Source organism: Heloderma suspectum, chromosome 14 (genome assembly GCF_057233095.1).
Source record: "Heloderma suspectum isolate Gila_16-S chromosome 14, 16-S_ref, whole genome shotgun sequence".
Lineage (NCBI taxonomy): Eukaryota > Metazoa > Chordata > Lepidosauria > Squamata > Helodermatidae > Heloderma > Heloderma suspectum.
Window position 1 is genome coordinate 5033327 of NC_139471.1, and position 24505 is coordinate 5057831.

The following is a 24505-nucleotide window of genomic DNA, read 5'->3' on the forward strand; positions in this document are numbered from 1 at the left end:
CACAGCCACGAGGACTAGGACCTTAAAGATCAGCTTCTTTGGAAGCCTAACCCCTGCCCCAATACCAAATCCTGCACTAAAAGGAGATCCATAATAAACATATGGTGCTGGTGTGTGTGTTTTTAATTTTAGAAAGGTGTAATGACATAATCTAGTAAATTATCCAACAGTTTCAAAAATCATAACAGACACAGTTTGTTCAGTCTGTGACCTGTTCTTCATTACATCCTGGCTGCTGGGCTGGCATTGTCAAAATGATGAACTGAGAGCGTGGATCTGGAACTAGGTCTGCCAAATTGCCTGTGTGTCATGTAGATCAGCTTCCTAGATGTGGATTGTGGCAGACGATCTTAAGCAGAGCCTGCGCCACGGGTTGGCATGGTCAGGCACCTGCCAAGGGCCCACACCCCAGCAGGGGTCCACTGACAAGAGCCCCCTGGACTCGTACCTCCTCTCCACCGTTGCAACCTGCTTGTTTGCCTGCCTCTCGCTCAGGCAACGGCGGTGGTGAGAAGGAGGAGCGGGAGATGCTCCCTGGCTCTCCACCTGCCAAGCAAGGTGACCATGGCGGGGAGAAGGCAGACTCACGGGGGGGGGGGGCGTGGAGGGTGTCTTGCCCAAGGGCCCTCAAAACCTGGAGACAGCACTGATCTTAAGCTCATATAAGAATTATAGGCCTGGAATGTGCATAGAAAACAGCACCAAAGCGGCTCACAAGCAGTTAGTTTTGCATAAAGGAGGCAGGAACGGCCCAAGAGATTTCGCTGCCTGAAGCGAGAAACAAGATGGCGCCTCTCCCGTTCCAGATACAAAAGCTAACTTGACAGGCAATTGAATCTTTCTTCAACACCGGCAATAGGACAAAATCTTCCACCGCACCTGAAGACAGCAGGCTAGCTGAGGAGGCATATGGTTCCTCCAGCAGCTTACTGCCGCCTGACACCATCTGCTGCTTGAAGTGGCTGCCTCACTCTGCCTAATGGTAGGGCCGGCCCTGCGACTGGAGTTCTTACCCAGCCAGTATTATTCTGCTGCAACAGGTAAAGCTGTATTGAATCTTTGAAACAGGTCTCAAAAATGAGAAAACTCCTGTTTCTGCCAGAAGTTGCAAGGCTCCTAGAGCGGCCATTTTCCAGCTGGTTCCACCCCACTCCTTCCCATCTGCGCTCCTGAACTCCAAAGTTGACAGTCCCAGTAACACAGAACAATCTTTGATAAGTGAGGACGTTCTGCAAATGGAGTTGTCGTTTTGTTTCCCAATGGGGTAGCTTTCCAGTTTTTCAGCTGCTGGTGGTGTATTCCATGCAAAAACCTCCCCATGTGGAAATGGGGTATGAAAACAGAAACTGGCTGTTCCTATCTCCTGTAGATGTCCAGACCTATAGAACCAAATCCTCAAGTATTTCAGCAATTTGTGATACATTTACACAAGTGGGACCTGAAACAAAATATTGTAGTTTGGAATGCTTCAGTTCAAGATGCCAGCCAGGCCCTTTTTAAAAATACTCCAATCCATTCTCACTCTCCCCCTCCCCCTAACAGACTGTGAATGTTTTGTGGTCACAAAGCATACACAGTCCCTCCTGGGCTGTTTGGGGGTCTTTAAGCCTACCCCTTACGGCTTTTTTCCTTCAATATTTTTTTGTACTTCTGCAAACCTGGGAGGAAACCCAACCCTGCAGATTGTGGGTGGATGGTGCTGTTACGTAGGGAACAGCACTCAGAGAATAGGTTCATTATTAGTATATAGGATTCCACCTTTCTCCCACGGTGGAAGAAAGTCCTCGCCAGTGAGTGTCCCAGGTGTTTCCCCATTGGCCAGACCATAGCAGCAACTGTCCAGACTAAATCCCAGCACTCTGTAATTCCTTTGACCATTGCTGAGAACTGACGTCCTGCTTTAAAATGTAGTATCTTCCTGTAACCAACAACTTTTCGTCCCTGTTCACACAGATACTTCCATGTAAGGCAGGGGTGCAGATTGCAGAACCTCTTTCAGCTCGAGGGCTGGAGTCCATTTGGGAGCGGCTCTTGGGGGCCGCATTCCAGTGGTGGGCGGGGCCAAAGGCAAAAGGGGCAGGGCCAAAATACCAGCATATTTTATCTTGAAGCTCTTCCTGCCAGTAACTCAGCCTTGGGAGAGGCACTTTTAGGACGGGGAAAAGACTGTCAAAGCCAGGAAACCATCAAACAATCGGAACGGGGGTAGGGCCAAAGTAAGGGGCTTGGCTATCTGGTGAATCCTGGAGGGCCAGATTTGGACCCCGGGTAGGCTAGATTTGGCCCTCAAGCCTGAGGTTCTTCACCCCTGATGTAAGGCCTGGTTACAGTAGCCTTCAACTCTTGCCCTTTTGTCACACTGCTCATAGATGTACTTTTGCATTGCCACCATGGACTTGGGATGTACGGATTTGATTACATCCATTCCGTCTGTGTTTCGTGGATCGTCAGGCAACGTTCATTCCATGTTAACTAGTACACAGTACTAGTACACTAGTGCTACTGCACAGTTGCGCAAATGCGCGTGTGCACAAATGCGAAAAAGCACAAATCCCTCCCCCAAAGTGAAAAACCTGTCCTGACATGACATCCGCAGGTCAGGTTCTTAGAAATTCAAACTCATTTGAATCTGCTGCAGATTTCCCCAACATCCCTCCTATAGATTGCCATATTAAACCACTGGCATGAAGCCATCACAACCGTGGCACTGCAAACACCAAGAAGAAATGTTTGCTGAACAGCACAGTGGCATTTTGAGTGACAATTCACAGCCATGTAGGAAAATCGCATGGAAATCAGGAAAGCAAGTGCTCTGTCCATGCGAATGTTGCAAGTCCTTCTCGGAGGGCCTTGGCCAGCTCAAGAAAACAGAGCAGGTGGGAAAATAGTAATAACATTAATCACAATACTGACAACAGCACTTTGGACTGTTCAGGCCATTTCATATCCATCGAGTTGGGAACAGATTTAGTCCAGCATGGAGTACACCCACTGGAATCAGCAGGACAAGCTATGATTAACGTAATTCCCACTGATTTCAGTGAGTCTACTCAAAGCAAGACTTAAATCTGGATCCAACCTGTTCTGTGATCCTTCCAACAACCCTGTAAGGTATGTCAGCATTATTATCCCAGGTTTGCAGATGGGCAACTTAGGCAGAAAGAGAGAGAGAGAGAGACTTGGCTAAGGCCACTGCAGAAGTCCGTGGTGGAGGTCAGAGTTGGGTGCTTTCTGGTTTGCGGGTACTAAGCTGGAGAAAAAAAGTGGGGGATAACCAAATATCTCCTGAGAAAGGCAAAAATGACTCTTGGACAAGTAGCCAGCATCCAATCCGTTGGGCCCGGGAGTGTCCCTCAGGAAGGGTGGCAGGCCCAGCGTGGCGTCTCCTGCAGAAGGACAGCACATCTGCTTTTTTGTCTGTGAAGGCTGGAGGGGGGTTAGGAGATGCGTGGAGCTGGAAGTCTGTCCCCCCCCCGTCGCCCGAGAGTGTGCAAGAGAGCTCGCCATGCCGGGTTTGGAGTGTCCCCAGAACACCTCTTTCACCGCAAGGCATAGAGGAGGAGCAGGATGAGGCAAAGCGCCAGTGTGCCAGCAATGAAGAAGATGCTGGCCCCCCACACCCCTTCCTCGTGTCCTCTCAGCGGCCGGGGGGCTTCTGACGGGATCATATTGGTGAGGTTGAGCATGTAGCCAAGCGTCCAACCGAAGTCTGAGTTGGCAGCCTGCAGGAGGAGAGGGCACAACGCTGTGAGGCAGGCAGGCCAGCTTTGAGATGGCTCGTCACACCCCTTGGAGCTGCCTGTACCACCAGCAAGCTAGAAATGGTTGTTCTTTATTTCATTTAGGGCACAATCCTATGCCTGTTTAGACAGAGAAAAGGCCTACAACTCCCAGCATGCCCCAGCCAGCCATGCTGGCTGGGGCATGCTGGGAGTTGGACGCCTTTTCTTTGTCTAGGATTGTGCCCTAAATCAATCAATTTATTTGCTTAAAACCAAAGAATAAACTGATATGTAGGTGATGCGATGCACATGACACAGCACTCTGAAACAAAATAAATGAGCAACAATAGCGCATATAGTTTATTATACACAGACACACACAGAGAGATTTTTAAATGTCAAACATTTCAGCATAAAACACCAGCTTCAGCCATTGAAGCTGGCGTTTTATGCCGAAACGTTTCACATTTTAAAATCTGTTTGCTTAGCTTACAAAATATATATTTTCAATGCTCTGTTGTTAGTCTTTCTATCTTTCTTATACATTTTACCTTCAGACGGATGGCATTCACAATGGATCCAGATCCTCCGTGTTGCTTTGCTGTGGTGCTGCTTTACATTAATAAATACATATCTACATTAATAAATACATATCATACACTGGATGCGCCATCGTTGCTCATTTGTTTTGTCTTAAAGCCAAAGGTCATTGCTAAACAGGAGAGAAGGGGGAAACCCTGCAAACAAATCTACAATAAAGGATCAAATCTGTTCATCTCCACCACTAATAAATAGGAATACACATGGTTTCATCTCAGTTTAAAAGCAGCCATTGCGAACAACGAACCTTGGTCTGTAACGTTTGTTCTGACCAGCCCACAGCGTACACATTTTCTCAGAACCTGACATCTCAGGACAAGAAAGGGAACAAGATAAAAACATCCCTCCCTGGGTGCCCCTGTACAACGGGCAGTACAGCAGTTTTATTTTATTTTACATCTTTCCAAACAGCACTTCATCCAATGGATTCCAGAGTGGTGTCCAATAAACCTAGCACTGTATCCAGATTTACACTGGATCTGGTACACGGATGGAAGTGGACTTCCCCGCCTCCTCCTTCCCAGCCCCTCTGGCACCCGGAAAACGCTACAGAGAGAGTCAGATGACCCTGCTGAATGGGTTGGGCTGTGGTGTGCGGGGGAGGAGAGGATCTCCAAAAACTGGGTGGGGGGAACTTCCGCAAGCAGAGGCTTTTCTCTCCCAGACCTCTTGTGCAAGGTCCCGATGTTCAGGGATCCCCTCTTTCCACCACCTCGTAGCTCATCCCATTCAGTTGGGTCCCCTGACTCTCCCTGTAGTGTTTTCAAGGGGCTGCCATGGGCAGGAAGGTGTGGAGAAGTCCACATCCATCAGTGCAGGTGATCTAGCATAACTCCGGATCTGGCCCTTAGCTTTTATCCTCCTTGAGAACTTGTGTTCTTGGGTGGATTAAAACTATAACAAACAAACAACCTATACAAAACGAAAAGCTGATGGAGGCAACACAGCCCCTTAAATTCCCAGAGCAAATAGAAACTGGGGGCTGAAAATATAGCGCAGTGGGCAGAGGCAAGATCTCTCCAGAGGGTAGAGAGATCTCCAGTAGACCTCTACTGGAGACCCTTTGGAGCTGCTGCCCATCAGAACAAACAATTCCGGGCTCCATGGACCAATGGTTTGGCTCAATGCAAGGCAGCGTCCTATGGCCCTTTCCTCTCCTAGAGAAGGGGGAGACATTCGTTTGGCTCAAATTTTAACACAGACTTACTTAGTTTTGTACAATCTGTGAGCCAGAATTCAGCTGTCCTGCAAAATTTGCACATCTCTGAATTTTGCAATGGTATTCTCCAATGGAAATAATGCACAGCAATTTATTTTTTAAATTAGGGAACAGGACCCACAAAATGCTTGTATTTGGGGAAATAACATTTAAAAATGCATTCCATTCGGAAAATTAAGCGCTGTTTTCTTGGTGGAAGGGCAGTGTACACATCAAATAAATGAATTAATACAGAAAACGGTTTCCAAAACTGGGCATATTAGGCAAAACTGCCGACAAAAATGCATGTGTTAGGAGAAATGCATCGAAAGGTATGCAAAGTTACCTGCAAACTTTAAGAAACAAAGCCAAACCTCAAAGATCTGGATGACACGAATTTAAGACTGGGAAAAATGAGAAACCGAAGTTGAGGGATTTGTCTACCCCTCTCGTCTACTCAGGACATTTGGCCCTGGCCACAAATGCACTGGAACTCCAGCTGTGCTCTCACCTGCATCTGGAAGGCAATATTTCCCCAGGTGTCGTTGCTGAAGCCATAACCATCTAACAGGAGGGTTAGGATGTAGTTTGCACTGGCACAGTAGTTTTTCAGATGGCTCTCCTTCTCCCTGGGGTAATTGGACTTCAACTGGGGGTCGGGAGCAAGCACAGATGAAGACAGACGAAGCGTCACTGAGGAATGAGTGAGGCAGTTTGCAATACAGCAGATATCTGGCTCGCAGATGCTGTGATTTAGGAGACTGAAAGTCCCTTCCTCCATGAATGCTTGTGTAGAAAAGCAGAGAGGGGGTGCCGCCCATGCCACAGCACGGTGAGAAAACTCTCCTAGAACTCCTCCTCCTACACTGGACTTCCTCAACCTGGAACCTTCTAGATGTGCTCTGGGCCCACAACTCCCATAGTTCCCAGTTCAACACATCTGGAAGGCACCAGATTGGGGGCAGGCTGTTCTGCACCACTGGTCACCAACAGGTGGGCCATGGCACAAGTTGCCACCGCCATTTTGTTTTCCAAGGCGAGGCCCCCTCCTCGCCCTCTAATGTGAAAACTCAGCACGCATCACTGGTGTGCTGGAGTGTTGCTGCGCTACTGCGCCTCCTCCTCCTGGCCTGGATAGTGTGTGTGTGTGTGTGTGTGTGACAGAGAGAGAGAGACAGAAAGGGAGAGACAGACACAGACACAGACACAGACAGAGAGAGAAGGAGGCAGGGCAGGCACAGCAATATGCACGCTGAAGGAAAAGAGGAAACACAAGGTGACAGCCATCTTTGGGCTAAAGCAGAGCCCTGCATGCATTCTCAGCAGCCTGACCTAGGCCCGACATAGCTTTGCTTTTCATTCAGCCAGAGCAAGCCTTGGCTGCAGGCCAAAGTGTGATGCTCTGTGCACGCCCAGAGAGCCCCAGGTATATGGGAGCTACCGTTTTCCTGATGGCCTCCACCCCATGTGGAAGTGTTCTTGAAAGTGGGCTTCATGTTGCAGGATGAGGTTAAGAAAACAAGAAAAAAGAAGAGTGGCGCTGGATCAGACCAAAGATCCATCTAGTCCAGTGTTCTGTTCTCACAGTGGTCAACCAGCTGCCCTGACGGGAAGCCCACAAGTGCAATAGCACCCTCATGTCCATGTTCCCCAACAACCGGTTCTCAGAGGCATCTTAACCTGGAGGCAAAATATAACCACCATGAAAAATAACCACCAATATCCTTCTTCTTCATGAATTTGTCTAATCCCCTTTTAAATCCAGTATGGTGTAGTGGCTGGAGTGTTGGACCGGGAGCCGGGAGATCCGGGTTCTAGTCCCCACTCGGCCATGGAAACTCACTGGGTGACTCTGGGCCAGTCACAGACTCTCAGCCCAACCCACCTCACAGGGTTGTTGTGAGGATAAAATGGAGAGGAGGGGGATTATGTACACCGCCTTGGGTTGCTTAAAGAGGAAAAATGGCGGGATATAAATGTAATTAATAAATAAAACGAACCCATCAAAATTCCAGATTCCAGGTGGGTCCCTGCTGTAGATGTTGAAGATTGCTGTAATCTAGATCAGTGTAATCTACACTCTGTTAAGAAGGTACAAGGGCAAGGCCGGCTCCAGGTTTTGGAGGGCCCTTGGGCAAGACACCCTCAATAGGCCCCGTCCTTCAGTGAGTCTACCTTCTCACTGCCACGGTCACCGGCGGCTTGTGCTCCTCCTCCTTTCTCATCACGCACTTATTTGACAGGCAGAGAGCCAGTGGGCAAGGAGGCCGCGGCATCTCCTGCTCCTCCTTCTTTCTCGCCACCACCATTGCCTGGGCCGAAGCGAGAGGCAGGGGAACAAGCGGATTGCCATGGGGAAGAGGAGGAACCAGTCCAGGGGGCTCTTGCCAGGGGGCCCCTGCTGGGGTGCGGGCCCTTGGCAGGTGCCCTACCATGCCTCCCCTTGGCACCAGGACTGTACAAAGGCCTTGATTCTCCTCTGTGTCTGGTTGCCCTAACTTTAATTCTTTGTTTCGGAGGTTGCCCGCACACGGAGCAAACACAGGTCCGGTCTGTTTGACCCATGTCGCCCGTATCTAGAGTTGGATGGACCCCCAAAGTCATCTAGTCCCTCTCCCAGTTATACGTGATCAGGTACCTACCTCATCCCAGGCCCTGATGCAGAATGCCTGAATGGCAGCTTCTACAGCGTCCAGCGGCTGACCCTCGGTCAAGTTCAGGAAGCGGAAAGTGTAGTAATAGGCAGAAAAGGCCTGGAAGGTTTTAAAAAAACCAAACATCAGAAGACACGAAAGCAACGGCCAGAGAACTTTTGAAGGCGCCCACCATTTGAAGGTCTGTCCGTCCAAGTCCGCTCGAAAGATAAAGAACCCTTTGCAGGGAGAACGGAGAAGGCCTCGAAGTGTCTTGAGTGAGCGCTGGACAACAGACGGAGCAGGCAGGCACGCAGGTTACCTGCTCCTGCTCTTCCCCACTCTGGGGGGATGTTCTGTATTTCTGTTTAAGTTATAAGAATTGTTTCTACAGTTGCACCTTAAGCAAATCTGTGCCATCTTTGGTCCTCTGGTTTGGCAATGCAAAAGCAGCCACCCTACCTTGGGCTTCACCTCTTCTTGCCATGTGTCCTCTTTTATGGAGGGCCTGCCTTTACTTGAAGGCCTGTCCTGTCCAATTCTAGTTTACAGATCAAAAACCATCAGAACTCCTTCCCATCCAGAGTCAACACCTGAAACCGGACCGAACAGGCGGGCACACAGCTCACCTGGTCCCAGTCTTCTCCACTAAGGTGAGATGCACTATATTTCTATTCAATTCTGGTAACGGTTTCCAGATTTGCACCTAGACACATTTTCTTGCCTTGTGTCTTTTTTAAGAAAAGCGTCAAAAGACGTTTAAATAAATACAGGACTTAATAGGCAAGTTTTCTGTAAACATGCATTCTCTTTTGGGGGCAATAGGTCTCCTCTCTTTTGAGTGAGAATGGTGCAGCATCTAGATGCTGTTGTGGTAAGCCAAGGGCTGAATTCCCAAGCACTACTTGTCAGATCAGTCAACGTGGAGAGATCCCCAGCAGCTTGGACCAGGCGAACAGAGCAGAAACATAAAAGAACAGAAACTTAAAAACACCTTTCAGCATAAACACAGCATGAAGTAGATGAATGCATTTGACTTTCAGCAAATATTCGGGAATATAGTCGGAACGAATGCAAATGTTATACTGTGTTTTCGTGGCATTCGTTCCATATCCTGCTGGAAGACATGATGCCCGAGACTCTAATCTCCTGGCAGGTTTGCTTACACACCCGCCCTGTTGCTGCGTTAAGGCCAGCTAGCCAATTTCCACCCGGGGGGCGGGGGGAATCTGCATATTTGGAATAATCAAATTGCATAATCAGGCATACTCAGATTCATGACTTGGTGACGTTTGGGTTTGTCCTCACCGTTCTCCTTCCAATAACTAAATCAGGTGGTATGTGCCAACAGTGTTATATAAACCAGGGGTGGGAATTTGTCCCTTGGTATGAAAGAGGTTTGGCGTCCCTGGTGAAGCCAAAACAGGGCCACAGACAGATAAGAGAGAGGTCTCGGCGTATTTGGGGGGAAACCCACGTTTTTTGCAGAAGTATAAAGCCTGATTAAAAAGCAAACCTGATGGGGCACCACTCCCCGAATGAGGACTGAGCATGCCTCGTAGCCACGGAATATCAGTTGGAAAGGAAAACACAGAAACGGTGTTGGTGTTGGTGTGGGAATACAATGGCATTTCCCAGAAGAGGACCAGGCTGGCCGTCTTGCTGGAAGCCTGAACAGGAATACTTCTATTAGGAGGTGAGAATGCATTGCAACTTTCTGTTGCAGGTCTCAGTTTTAATGGTATAGCATAGTAACTTTTTAAAAAATGGACCAACACTTTTTGTGCGTGTTCTTTGATTCATGGAATAGATACCCAGTCCCCAGTCTCTGTGCACTCTTGGACACCCCACTCTCATCCAGGCTCCCTGGCCATTCAAGATGGGTCAGAACTCTGCCATACCAGGAAGTTTCCATTGACCTTAGGCTGGTAAACCCCGTTGAAACTGCAGGATTCGCTATGGCTGCAGCTGGAGAAGTTGAAGATCTTCTTGAAGGTTTCTCGGCAAAGGGTGGCATCGCCGGTGCCCACCAGGGTCACGGTCTTTGAGGCTGCAGCTGGGCCTGGTTGCTTGGCACATGGGCTGTCATAGAGGGCTGCCATTGTGCTGGAAACGCGGTAGCCCACCGGATAGCAAGGGTGGTCAGCCGTGGCAGAGGAGCTTGAATTCTGGAGACAGGAATCAGAGAATGAAACCATTGTACCATGGGATGAAGTCTCCAGTGCGGTGCCCATGGGCCCTGATGTGCCCACAGACACCTCTATTGGCACACACCAGGCCCCCCGCACCTCGTGGTTTTTACTTTATTTCTTTAGATCTCTTTTTATTATGCTTTTTAAAAAAAACTGGAGGCTGCCCTGCTGCTGCAAAGCAAAGTGCTGCCTCGGGCGCCATCTTTATTAGGCTCCAAAGAGCGGCCTTGCAGTTTGGAGCTCAGCCCACACCTTTGCCTTGGACTTTGGTTCTTGGGGAAGTGATGTGCAGCACCTTGGAGAGCTCCTTTAGAGTCCGGACTGGTTCGGGCTGAAACCCGGAGCGGATTCACTGCCCCACTGACATTGGAGCCACCAGCCCAGATCATATTCCTTCAGTTGGATCCAGGATCCGCCTTTCGCAAGAGGAAGGGACCTTCCAGGAAAGGATGCACTCCGCTTGTGGGAGGTCCCTCCACCCGATTTTGGGGGCTCCCCCTATGCTCCCACGCCACAGCTTGTCCCATTCAGCAGGGTCTCCTGACTCTCTGTGTAGCAGTTTCAGGGGGCTGCCGTGGAAAGGAGAGGAAGTCCCCTTCCGCCAACGCAGTTGAACCAGTGTCACTCTGGATCTAGCCCCCTATGATCTCAGTGACACCGCCACACCCCCAACGGTTTCTGCTTAAGTAGCTTCTGAGTGACCCCAGGAGTGACTTACGACAATAACCCGGATTGCTTGCTGCAGGGCTTGGTTCTGACCATAGCACAGGTAACTGTGGGTATAGATGGTGTAATCAAACCCGTAGAGCCGGAAGTGAGCGGCTTCGGCCGGGTCAGCGATGTGGCCAGACGGAAGAAAGCTAATTTGGGTCGAGGCCCCTCCGAGATCCAGAGCTCCCCGGATATTGGCTGATGGGGGGTGAATCCAGTCTCGGTCTTTAGCAGAATACTGTAGGGACACAAACAGCACACCCCCATTGTTGTCTGGGCCAGAGCAAGAGGCAGGTAAACAAGCAGGTTGCAGAGGTGAAGAAGAGGAGTAAGCCCAGGGGGTCAGGGGGTCCTTGCTGGGGTTTGGGCCCTCGGCAGGAGTCCAGTCATGCCGACCCTCGGTGCCAGACCTGACTGGACTCAAAAGAGGTGCCTTAGCTGGGGAATACGAGCAGAAGGGTGCTATTGCTTGTGGGTTTCCCGTGGGGAGCTGTTGGCCATGGAGATGGCTGTTGGGGAAAATGCGGCCCGTTTTGGGCTCACAGGATTTCCCTGGAACCACCAGCTCAACTTGCATGTGCGAGCCAAGCCACGGGCTTTCCCTCCGAACTCCAGGCACTTTCTCACCCCCCCTTAAATCACCAATTTGCGCAAATTTCAGCTGTAATTTGCTTAATTTGTGATTTTAAAGCCATAATTTGCTTAATTTGTGGTTTTTAGGTCATAAGTTGTCTTGGGGGCCCTTTATGGCCCCAAAGTTGATCCATAAATAACTTTTTAAAATAAATAAATGTGTTGGTTTTTTCCAAAATGAGAATAACTGTCACCCTCCCTCTCTTTGAAGGGCTTTTGGTGTGTGTCCACACCTGTTCATATCTCAGTCCAAAGCTTGCTATAGTCTGGCAGCGTCGGACCCACCTCGGTAAAGGAGTCCAACAGATAGTTGATGGTAATCCAGCCGTAGGCACCTTCATCCTCCCCAGTAATGATCCGAGCGCCTCGAAAGCTCACTGGGTATTTCTGGATGGCCTTCCCAACTTCCTCCAGAACCTGTGCTGATGCCGTCTTGTTCTCCATTCTGTAGCATTAATGTGCAAAGGAAGTCTGGAGAACTTGAATGTGTGTGGGGAATTCAGGATTTAGGATTATGTATTGCCAGCAGCACTAGGGTTTTTTTAATTGCGGGGAGGGGAATTCTATCCCAAGACCACGTACAGTCTGCATCAAGAAAACCTGGATTCAGCAACCTCTTATGCAAAGGAAGCAGGTTTCTGTAGATTTGGTCATGTCTCACATGGTTTATTCTGCCCGTTAGTCATGAGAATTTTATTATTTATTTATTTATTTATTTCATTTCTATACCGCCCAATAGCCGAAGCTCTCTGGGCGGTTCACAAATGAAGCAAAGAGTTTTGCACTACATGGTGGTCCAAGCTGTTGACCCCTAGAACTGCTGCTCAGTTCCAGCTGAGACGGTCTGTTATTGTACTGAAACTGTTTTTACCTGTTTAAATTGTTTTTAAATTTTGTATATTTAAATTCTTGTGCCATATTTTATCTTGTTGTGAACCTCCTAGAGAGCTTCGGAGACTGGGAGGAATAGAAATGAAAATGGTGATGATGGTGATGATAAAAAGGAAAATAATAATAAGAACTATTTGTTTGTTTGTTTGTTTGTTTGTTTCATTTCTCTACCGCCCAATAGCCGAACCACCACCACCTCTGGCTTCTGAGCAATCTGCAAGCTTATTTTTGCAAACTTAAGGACTAGAAAATTACTCCTTTAAAAAACCAAAAAGGAGAGACTGAGATTGAGTGATTCCTTTTTTCCTTACTTTTTTAAAATGTGAAGGACTAGAAACACTTTTCTTCCTCTACTTTTATTCTGTTTTAAACTTTTAGGGCGCAATCCTATGCATGTTTAGACAGAAAAACGTCCTACAAGTCCCAGCATGCCCCAGCCAGCATGCTTTGTGGGACTTTTCGTAGGACTTTTTTTTGTCTAAACATGCATAGGGCCGTGCCCTTGAAGGTTTTATATTGTGTTTTATCGTATGTTTTATAATTTAAGGGTTGTAATTTTTATGAACCACCTGGAAAGCTTTGGCTGTTGTGCAGTATAGAAATGTAATAAATACATTAATTTATTAAAAAAAAAACAAAAACAGAAAACCCCAACTAAAACGAGATTCTTAGGCTGAGATTCCTTAAAAAAAAAAAAATAATAACTCCTGCTTTGAAATAAATATTAACTCCTGCTTTGACAGTGAGTTCTCAGCTACACTGCAACTTGCAGGGCCCCAGTTCTCTGTCTCTGTACCTGAGTAGCCTCATGCCTGCCGTGGCTCCCAGATAAGCTGGTGTCTCCTGCTGCCGTTCCAGAGGAATAACTGTCATGGCTTCATCCAGGCATTTCCGGAGAGAGGCACCTGCTTGCGCAGGGTTGTTAGCGTAACTTGATATCCCAGATCCTGAAATGCAAAAGGAAAGCTCAAGAGTTCCTTCCCAACCATCTGCTCCCATCGGTAGTACATGCCCTGGTCTCCTCTCGTTTAGACTACTGTAATGCGCTCTACGTGGGGTTACCCTTGAAGACGGTTTGGAAACTGCAGCTGGTACAGAACGCGGCGGCTCGCCTGATTAAAGGTAGCCGCCGGCAAGATCACATCACTCCAGTGCTGAAGGAGTTGCACTGGTTACCAGTTGTTTTCCGGGCCAAATTCAAGGTGTTGGTTTTGACCTTTAAAACCCTATATGGTTCCGGCCCAGCCTATCTTAACGAGCGCCTCCAGCAGCACCAGACAGGCCGCTTAACAAGATCAGCCTTGGGTGGCCTTCTCTCTGTCCCATCAGCCAGGACAGCTAGACTGGTGGGGACGAGGGAGAGGGCATTTTCTGTGGTGGCCCCCACTCTGTGGAACTCCCTCCCTAGGGAACTCCGCCATGCCCCCTCTTTAATGAGCTTCTGTCGTGCATTAAAAACGTTGTTGTTCAGGCAGGCATTTGGGGTGGGTTAGGGTATTTTAGAAAATGTTTTTATTGTAGAATTTTATTGTTTTAAACTGTTTTTATTGTATGTTGTACATCGCCCAGAGTGGCTGGGTGACCAGCCAGATGGGCGATTAATAAATTTAATAATAAATAAATAAATAAATAAATAAAAAATAAAGAGTCACGCTGGGTTCGGTGTGGGGGGAAAAATTAGCTCAGTTCACATTTTCATGCGAACTTACCTAATTTTACACTTTTGAACCATTCTGCCAGGGATCCCCAAACCTTTTGGGTCAGTGGGCACATTTGAAAATGTCATGGCCGCTCTCACAAAATGGCTGCCATGGGGGCAGGGCTTGCCTGTTCATAGAATGGCTGCCATGGTGGGCCGGTCACAAAACACCCATTTCTCAGAAGGCAAACTGGTGAGGCTAAAAGAAAAGGGACATATCCACAAATGTAATTACAAGGGTGAGGTTGAGGCTGAGCTCCAAAACACAGAACCACTCTTTGGAACCCAAATAAAGACAGTGATGAGTAAGCTTCTCTTTCCAGCAGGCCACCTTCCCAGTTAATTAACAAAACTTAACAAACAAAATAAAAATCAGGAGGGGCTGGGAGCCTGTCAGGAGACCCCGGTAATGCATATTGAACATTAGCTTCTCGAATATATGCATTTTTGGACACATTTCTCAATTGGAGAATCCCGCTGCAAAATTCAGAAAAGTGTGCCTTTTGAAGGATTACCAAGTTTCGTTTTTCATAGGGCTGGAGTCTCCAATGTGCTGGCCATGGTCACCTCTTTTAGGACCTATTGGGCTCCTTGCCTCTCCTGATTTTTATTTTTTTTTCTTGAGTTCTTAGAACAGTTCTTTAGACTGGGAGGCTGGACTGCTGGAAAGGGAAGCCCCGCCTTCTCGTACCATCTTTCTTTTAGTTAAAAGAGTAGTTTTGTGTTTTTGAGCTCAGACCCCATGTCATCCTGGGACTAATGTTCCTGGCAAGTGACTTTTTCTTTTAGTCTCACCAATTTTCCATCTGGAAAATGGGTGTTTTGTGACTGGCCACACCCACCATGGCAGCCATTTTGTGAGAGTACCCAAGACACTCTCCCAAAATTCCAAATGTGCTCCTTGACCCAAAACGTTTGGAGACACCCTGATTTTTGGTCTTGCTCTTCTCCCACCTCCCTCAGATGCCCTGCTGTATTTTAGTGTAAGCAGAGAAAGCTGACCATTGACATGACAGGAGAAAGTTTGGCTGACCACGCCAGTGTTGTTTTCTTTGTCCGTTGGCCACTGGTAGACAAACAGGGAGGTGTGGGACGAGCCTGCATCAAAGACCAGTCCATACTGGAGGAAAGACATTCAAAATGAAAGGGTCAGTTGGGAAACAGCAGATCAGGTTAAAATAAGCTTTGTAAAACCTGAGCTGCTAAACCAGGTACAACTTCTTTGCAAGACCTCAGCTGCTTTGCGCAGTCAATCAGGAACAGTTTCAGAAGTAGCTAGTCCTTGGTCCTTGATTGTGATTTGTCAGTTACCCAGGGTGACTTTAGATATTATGAGATGGGGGCGTGATGGCGGGGGGGACCCAACGTGACTTGTGTTTCCTGTGTTCTCCATATTTTTTGTAATGCCCAAATACCTCCTCTCCCCCCTCCACACACACACACACACACACACACACACACACATCTTGTAATTTCTGAAGACAACCTATCAGTAATCCTAGGCATGTTTACTTACAAGTGAGGACCATTACGTTCAATGGCACTTCTCTCTAGTAAGGATGCATGCAGACTAAGGGTGGGGCAGAAATATCTTCAGTTCACATTTTAATGTGAATGTACCTAATCTCGCACTTTCGAAGCTCTACGCGAACTGAAATAAGAGTTATTCTCTGAAATTCGCACTTCTCAGACATTTGCAGTGGAGTTCGCCAATCAAAAAAGGCATGTATTAGGGAAAATAATGTAAAATGCATTGTTTTAGGGGAATTGCTTGCAAAGAAAAGTGTACATTAGGCAAAAAGTCACATATTAGGAGAAATATGCACAAAAATGTTTATGAATTTTCATGCAAGACTTTAAAAAGCATTCTCAGCATTTGGAATAAACTGAATTTCAGATTGGAAAAATTTGCAAAGTTCGAGATGAAACAAACTTAAGACTGAAAAAATAAGAAATGTGGAGAAACTGAAATTGACAGAATTGTCCATCCCTAATAGAAACATATTAAAAAAATGTTGCAGATTATGTGCCAAGACAAGCTGGATTCTACAATTTGAATTAATTATGCTAATGAAGAAAATGTCCCTCCTCATCATGTGGAGTGGGGGGGGGGAGACAAAGCTATATAGTAATGAAGTCTGACCTCCTCATCACCCAAATTTTTGAGCCATCAGCAGGACTAACCCACACCCAGACTTTTCAAGTCTGTCTCCCTATCCCTGTGGACTAGAAACTTGCTTTGCCAATCCTGGAATTGGCAATTCTGGGAGAACATAGGAAGAGCCCTGCTCGAAGGATCAGACAAAAGGTTCACTGTTTCTCACAGTGGTCAAAGAGATGCCTTCAGGAAGACCTGAAGTAATGTCCCTCACCTGTTCTTTATCATACGACCACAGGACATAATGACACAATATTATCATTGAGAAGAGCTGCATCAAACAGACTATGTAAGATCCCACCATCAACCATCAAAGATTTTATTATACAAAGGACAACCATTAAATCAGCGACGGGTGGGGGACATGTGGCCCTTCAGATGTTGACAGACTGCAACTCCCATCATCCCTGGTCATTGGCTGTGCTGGATAGGGCTGAAGGTAGTTGCAGTCCACCAAACATCTGGAGGATCACACATTCCCCACCCCTGCATTAAATATTTTAAACAAAAAGGAAAGAGCAGTTTACATCCAGGCTTAAAATGGACTGATCACAAATAGGAATTTACATCACCTTGACATCCCACTCCAGAGATGGGAACGGCCGGCCCACATGCCTAACATGGCACACGGGAGGCCCCCATCTGCCTTCCAGCTTCCCTGCCAGATCTCTGATCACTGATTGGAGATAACACAGCTCCCCTGCTCCCCTGCCACACTCTTTTTAAAAAGCCTCCATTGGTGCCAATGGAGGCTTTTTAAAAGCCCAATTGCAGCACAGGGAGTATTTTGGGGGGAGAGGGTGGCTACTGGGGAGGGATGCCTAATCCTCTCCTCCCCAAGACTGCAATGCCCCTCAAAAATCGCCACTCCCTTGCTGCAATCCAGCTTTTTAAAAAGCCACCATTGGTATCGATGGAGGCTTTAAAAAAGCCTCCCTTGGTATTGATGGAGGCTATAAAAAAAAGCCTCCCTTGGTATCGATGGAGGCTTTAAAAAAGCCTCCTGTGGTATTGATGGAGGCTTATAAAAAGCTGGATTGCAGTGGGGGAGGAGCAATGTTTGAGTGTATGCGTGATTGTGGGGGGGGGGATGACAATCACATTGCCAGACCTCATTTCAGCAGTGGGTGGCCCTGCCCACTTTGAGATGTGGCCCCATCCACAGCAGTCACATGACCCCTGGCATAGTTGCCTGGAACTGATTCAAACCTTGGGCCGAAAAACATTCCCTGCCCTGATCTCTGATGTAATCCTTTAAAAAAAAATGCGTACAAATATAAAAGGTGCTACACTGCAAAACTGGTCAGAGCTGACAAGTTTCAGAAAACCAGTAGGTTACGCTCTTTCTTTTGAAAGAGGGATCAAGTCGGCATCCAGCGCTATTAGCCCCAGTTAGTTAAAATAAAGGTATGGTATTAGTTGCAATTGCTCGGCACGCTCACCTTGTTCCCGGCAGGTAGCGTGACCTTGTGAATTCCCACCAAGTTGAGGATCAGGGCCGTGAGGGAGAATATGCCCAGAAGCAGCAGGGCTGCAGGGAGGTACCAGCTGTTCCATTTGAAGGCCATTTCTATGAACGTAAAAACGTGAGAATGTCCTTGCTGACCCCATATGACAAAGGTATAGAAACTCGGGGCTGTGCACCACATCTGGTCCGCCTGGTCCCAATGTGGCCCTCTGGGATTCTTAATCTTCCCCCAAAGCCATTTAAACTGATTGCCAGATCTTGTGAGAATGAAATACCTTCCCAAGGAGGTTTGCCAAATGTCAAGCTTAGATATTTTTCAGCCACATTTCAAGGCTGACTTCCGAGGTTTACGTAGGAGATGCTGGTGTGTGGTTTTAGATTTGTTAGCTCCAAAGTTTTGACCTACAACTCCCATTATCCCTCACCACTGGTGATGCTGGCTAGGGATGATGGGAGTTGTGGTCCAAAACATTTGGCGCGCCCCTGCATAGCTGAATGCTAATAGAAGTGTCCATCTTTTTCAGAACATTCTTGTTCTCTTAACCATAAGACTAAATAAAGTTCATAGAACTTCAACAAAATGTTGCAGTCTGAAGTGCTCCTATTCAGAATTCCAGCCAGCTATGCCTCCTCCAGGAAACTTCATCCCATGCCCCTCCAACCCAGTTTTCTGCTGTGTGCCCCCCCCCCCCGCCACACAACAGTCACTTAGCATGTTGTGGGTCCTGGCCACGTCATTGGGCTGTTCTGGGATCCCCTCCCCCTTAGGATTATCCCCCCTAAATATTTTATTTGTGCTTCTGTAAGCGTCAGGGTTCATGCAAGCATGCTGATAACTCCCTTCTTGGGCACAGGGGATACTACTTTGACTGCAAAACCAATGGCACTCAAACATGAATGTCGGAAATGGAGGGAACAATAAGCAACCTTGCATATTATAATTGTACGCCAGGATTGTAGGTGTGGAAATGGCTAAACTGGTGAGGCTAAAAGAAAAATAACTTAAACACGACCCTAAGTCCGAGGCAGAGGTGGGGTCTGGGCGCCAAAACACAAAACTACACTTTGGAACCCAAACAAACATGGTGCTGGACGGGCGGCCCTTTGCTTTGCAGCAAGCCAGCCTAGAACATTAATTAAAGCTGCAATCCTATGCATGTTGAGGCTGAAAAAGGTCCTACAGTTCCCTGGGAGTCGTAGGACATTTTTTCTGTCTAAATATGCGTAGGAATGTGCCCTTAGTCTATTATTCTAAGAGGCAAGTGAGGCAGACTCATGAGATGGAGTAACCAGTTTGGATGTGTGTGCGAGCAGTGCCACCTCCAGGTTTTGGAAGGCCCTTGAACAGGGCTCTTAAAGGCCCCCCCTACCAGTGAGTCAACCTTCTCAAACTTTTCTCAAAGCCCCCCTCCAGTCCTCAAAGGACCTCCTCCCAGTCCTCTTTCAAAGGACCCTCCTCCCAGTGAGTCGACCTTCTCCCAGTGCCAGCTCCAGGTTTTGGATGGCCCTTGGGCAAGGCTCTTAAGGACCCCCTTCCCAGTGAGTCGACCTTCTCAAAGGACCCCTCCTCCCAATCCTCAAAGGATCCTCCCTCCCAGTCCTTCTCAAAGGACCCCCTCCCAGGCCTCTTCCAAAGGACCCCCCTCCCAGTGAATCAAACTTTTCCAAGGACCCCCCCCCCCACAGTGAGTTGACCTCCCAGTGCCAGCTCCAGGTTTTGGAGGGCCCTTGGGCAAGGCTCTTTCAAAGGACCCCCTTCCCAGTGAGTCGACCTTCTCAAAGGATCCCTCCTCCCAATCCTCAAAGGATCCTCCCTCCCAGTCCTTCTCAAAGGACCCCCTCCCAGGCCTCTTCCAAAGGACCCACCTCCCAGTGAATCGACCTTCTCAAAGGACCCCCCAGTGAGTCGACCTTCTCACCACCATTGTCACCAGTTGCTATCCCTCCTCCCCCTCATTGGTACCACTTGCTTGCCTGGCAAACAGAGAGCGGGGGGGGGGCAAGGAGGCCGTGGCATCTGAACTCCGCCTTCTCACCACCGCCATTGTCTGGGCCAAAGAGAGAGGCAGGGGGAAAGCAGGTTGCAATGAGGAAGAGGAGGAGCACGTCCAGAGAGCTCTGGTCAGTGGGCCCCTGCTGGAGTGTGGGCCCTTGGCAGGTGCCCCACCATGCCTACCTTTGATGCCAGCCAAGTCTGTGAGCTTCACTCCCCTCTTTGTAAATACACACACACACGCACAGGTGAGAGCTGTCACATATACCCTCCAATATTTCACAGATGGAAGCGGCAAACGTACTTGTAACATCCCAGTTCGCTGCTCGAGTCGTTTCCCCGCACACCCAATTACACACACCTAAAGGTTCTTCTGGTTAAAGTTATACTAGTGAGATGTAATTGCCCTGCGATAAGTTGGCGACAGTTCAGAACGGGTCTCGGCAGCTGTGAAATGGTTGAGTACTGCACGGCTCCTTAGTGTGAAGGAGGGTACACAGACGTGCATGCGTGCTAGAGACAAGATGTGCGTGCGCACTCGCACACCCGCACACCGAGATCCTTCCGGAGCAGGGCTGGGGCATCGTTTTGCTGTTGAGGGCTGCATGACCGCCATGGCAACATGCTTGGTGCTGCATGCTGGACTGAAGCCTGCAGCGTGTGTCAATAAACATTAGAAAGGACATGGTCGAGCTGGGGAAAGTGCAGAAAGGGGGAGCTGAAATGATCAAGGGGCTGGGGCATCTCCCCTAAGAGAGGAGGTTACAGCGGCTGGGGTTGCTGAGCTTGGGGAAAAGGTGAGTGAAGAGAGACAGGACAGAGGTGTAGAAAACTAAGCATGGTGTGGAGAAAGTGGAGAGGGAGACATTTCTCTCCCTCTCCCGAACCCAGCGGGGCCATTCCATGAAGCTGATTCGTGGGAGATGGAAGCAAGCACTCCTTCTCACGGTGCAGAGTTAAACCAAGGAATTCGCTTCCGCAAGATGCAGTGATGGCCACCAATGTGGATGGCTTTAAAAGGGGGTCAGACACATTCCTGGAGGAGAAGGCTATCGATGGCTACTAGTCCTGATGGTTCTATGCTATCTCCAGTACCAGAGGCAGTCTGCCTATGTATACTAGGTGCTGGGGAACATGGGCGGGAGGGTGCCGTTGCACTCCAGTCCTGCTTGTGGGTTTCCCATGGGCAGCTGGCTGGCCACAGTGAGAACAGAATGCTGGACTCGATGGACCTTGGTCTGATCCAGCAGGGCTCTTCTGTTCTTAAACATCTGGACAAGAGTGATCTGGCCCTCCCATGAAGCCCTTGCCTCAGGCAATGGAGTGGGAGGACTGGTGAACTGCGTCACTCCCCCTGACCTGACCCCACCAAGAGGACCTCCGCCGCCTTCTCCAGCAGGCGCTCTGGAGAGCTCTTCTGCCATGGCATTTGGCACAGTGTGAGAGTGGGGCCGGTGGGGCTCTCACACAGATGCTGCAGAAGCCCCCAATTTATTTATTTATTTTTATTTTATTTATTTCATTTCTATACCGCCCAATAGCCGAAGCTCTCTGGGCGGTTCACAAAAACTAAAACCAAACAACACACAATAAAACAATTTAAAATATATAGAACATTAAAACCACAATATAACAATACAACCACAATAAAACCTAGCAGCAGTACAGGAGTTTAAAATACAGATTTAAAACAGCAAAGATAAAAATTTAGAAAGCTAAAATGCCTGGGAAAATAAAAAGGTCTTCACCTGGCGCCGAAAGGAGTACAGTGTAGGCGCCAGGCGAACCTCACTAGGGAGCTCATTCCAGAGCCGGGGTGCCACAACAGAAAAAGCCCTCCTCCTAGTAGCCACCCGCCTCACTTCCTTTGGCAGGGGCTCACGGAGAAGGGCCGCTGAGGATGATCTTAAGGTCCGGGCAGGCACATATGGGAGGAGGCGATCCTTCAGGTAACCTGGCCCCAAGCCGTTAAGGGCTTTGAATGTTAACACCAGCACTTTGAATCGGGCCCGGAAATGGACCGGCAGCCAGTGCAGCTGGAAAAGTACTGGCGTAATATGAGCTCGCAGGCCAGTCCCTGTTAACAATCTTGCTGCCCTATTTTGGACCAGCTGAAGTTTCCGGACCGTTTTCAAAGGCAGCCCCACGTATAACGCATTGCAGTAATCCAGACGAGAAGTTATCAGAGCATGGATAACTGTAGCTAGGCTATCTCTGTCCAGATAAGGGCGTAGTTGGTATACCAGCCTAAGCTGATAAAAAGTGCTCCGTGCCATTGAGTTCACCTGGGACTCAAGTGACAGTTCTGGATCCAAGAGCACCCCCAAACTACGAACCTGATCCTTTAGGGGGAGTGCAACCCCCTCCAGAACAGGTTGAATATCACCTAGCCGGGCAGACGAACCACCCACTAACAGTACCTCCGTCTTGTCTGGATTGAGTTTCAGTTTATTAGCCCTCATCCAGTCCATTACCGTGCCCAGGCACTGGTTCAGAACAGCCACTGCCTCACCTGGTTTTGATGAGAAAGAGAGGTAGAGCTGAGTGTCATCCGCATATTGATGGCACCTCAGCCCACACCTCCGGATAACCTCCCCCAGCGGTTTCATGTAGATGTTAAACAGCATGGGGGATAGAATAGAGCCCTGTGGAACCCCATGGCACAATTGCCATGGCACAGAGCAATAATCCCCCAGCACCACCTTCTGGAATCGGCCATCCAAGTAGGAGCGGAACCACTGTAGTGCAGTGCCTCCAACTCCCAACCCAGACAACCTATCCAGAAGGATACCATGGTCGATGGTATCGAAAGCCGCTGAGAGGTCCAGGAGAATCAACAGGGTCGCACTCCCCCTGTCCCTCTCCCGGCAGAGGTCATCCCACAGGGCGACCAAGGCAGTTTCCGTTCCAAAAGCAGGCCTGAAGCCCAATTGAAATGGATCTAGATAATCCGTTTCATTCAACAGTGCCTGGAGCTGTCCTACAACCACCCGCTCAAGCACCTTGCCCAGGAAGGGGATGTTGGCCACTGGCCTATAATTGTTAACATCCTCTGGGTCCAGGTTAGGCTTTTTCAGGAGTGGTCTAATTACTGCCTCTTTTAAAGCAGCAGGCACCACTCCCTCCCTCAAGGAGGAATTTACAACCTCCTGGACCCAGCCGGACAACCCCTCCTTGTTTGATTTACTAAGCCATGAAGGGCAAGGGTCAAGCACACAAGTGGTCGATCGGACTTGGCCAAGCACCTTGTCCGCATCCTCAGGCCTCAGTAACTGAAACTCATCCAATAAAACTGGACCAGACGGTGCTCTGAACGCCTCTACCAATGGAACTGCATTAATCGTGGTGTCCAATTCATGACGAATCTGAGCGACTTTATCCTCAAAGTGCCGCGCAAACTCGTCACAGCGTGCTACCGAGGGTTCCACCGTCTCTCTCCCTGGCCCAGAATGTAACAGGCCGCGAACCACTCGGAAAAGCTCCGCCGGGCGACACTGAGAAGATGCAATGCTGGTGGAAAAGAACTGCCTCTTTGCCACCCTCACTGCCACAGAGTAGGCTCGATAGTGGGCTCTTGACCGAACCTGTGTTCGGTCAGACTCAGCACGAGTTTTCCTCCACCTGCGTTCTAGCCGTCTCCCCTCTTGCTTCATTGCCCTCAGCTCAGGTGTATACCAAGGAGCTGGCCGGGCTCTGCTCAGAGGGAGAGGGCGCTTGGGCGCGATCGTGTCAACCGCCCAAGTCATCTCTGCATTCCACAGAGTGACCTGGGCTTCGACAGGAGCACCAGCCATACCAGCAGGAAAATCCCCCAGAGCCCTCTGGAATCCATCGGAAGCCATTAATCTCCGGGGGCGGACCATTTTAATAGGTCCCCCACCCTTGCAGAGGGGAAAGGCTGCCAGAAGTCTAAACCTCAGCAGGAAGTGATCTGACCATGACAAAGGGACAGATGTTAATTCCTCTACTTTCAGATCACCATCCTCCTGCCCAGTCGAGAAAACCAGATCAAGCGTGTGTCCTTTTATATGCGTTGGGCCGATGACATGTTGGGACCGCCCCATGGTTGTCATGGCAGCCATGAAGTCCTGAGCCGCCCCGGATACAGCGGCCTCGGCATGGAAGTTGAGATCCCCCAGGACCATCATCCTGGGGGTCCTCAACACCAAGTCTGAGACCACCTCCGTCAGCTCAGGCAGGGAGTCCGTTGGGCAGCGGGGTGGGCGGTACACCAACAGAATCCCTAATCTGTCCCAAGGGTCCCACTCTCCCATTTGCCAAATACCACAGGGATAGAGTGGCCAGCAGTGCTCTGGGGAGCAGTTGACCAAACTCTGTTTCACTCTGAGCATGAGCCAGAGGGCAGCCGGGCAGGTTCCCTGGAAAGCTATGCCGGCTGCTTCTTCTGGCCTCACAGCTCTCCAGAGAGCTGATGAGGCAGTGGTGGTAAAGGTAAGGGGGAGAGGGGCTGGGGTGCGACAGAGAAAAGGGAAGAGGGTGTGGGGGCGCGATGCAGTAAAGCTGGGGTGGGCAACTTCGAGAGGTTTGGGGGCCTTTTTCGCCCCCAGGAGTCCCCTGTGGGCTGCATCCACAGGAGATCCATGGGT

The 24505-nt window shown here is 49.0% G+C and overlaps 1 protein-coding gene across 5 annotated transcripts in view; it reads right to left on the reverse strand.

The window, feature by feature from the left end:
• Positions 1-106: 106 nt before the first annotated feature.
• ENTPD8 (ectonucleoside triphosphate diphosphohydrolase 8) overlaps positions 107-24505 on the reverse strand; it is a 38115-nt gene continuing 13716 nt past the window's right edge. Inside the window, exons 1-10 of one of the 5 annotated variants that reach the window (XM_084821386.1) lie at positions 20203-20396; positions 17880-18007; positions 15282-15399; positions 13377-13527; positions 11975-12134; positions 11064-11294; positions 10055-10321; positions 8163-8273; positions 6032-6169; positions 107-3722 (exon numbers count right to left, since the gene is read on the reverse strand). In XM_084821386.1, coding sequence (XP_084677512.1) covers positions 3540-3722; positions 6032-6169; positions 8163-8273; positions 10055-10321; positions 11064-11294; positions 11975-12134; positions 13377-13527; positions 15282-15399; positions 17880-18005 — 1485 coding nt within the window. In that variant the 5' untranslated portion in view covers positions 18006-18007; positions 20203-20396 and the 3' untranslated portion in view covers positions 107-3539. Of the gene's footprint in view, positions 3723-4527; positions 7201-8162; positions 8274-10054; positions 10322-11063; positions 11295-11974; positions 12135-13376; positions 13528-15281; positions 15400-17879; positions 18008-20081; positions 20397-24505 lie in introns of those variants that run through there. The other 4 variants (XM_084821385.1, XM_084821384.1, XM_084821387.1 and 1 more) reach the window with 4 other exon arrangements.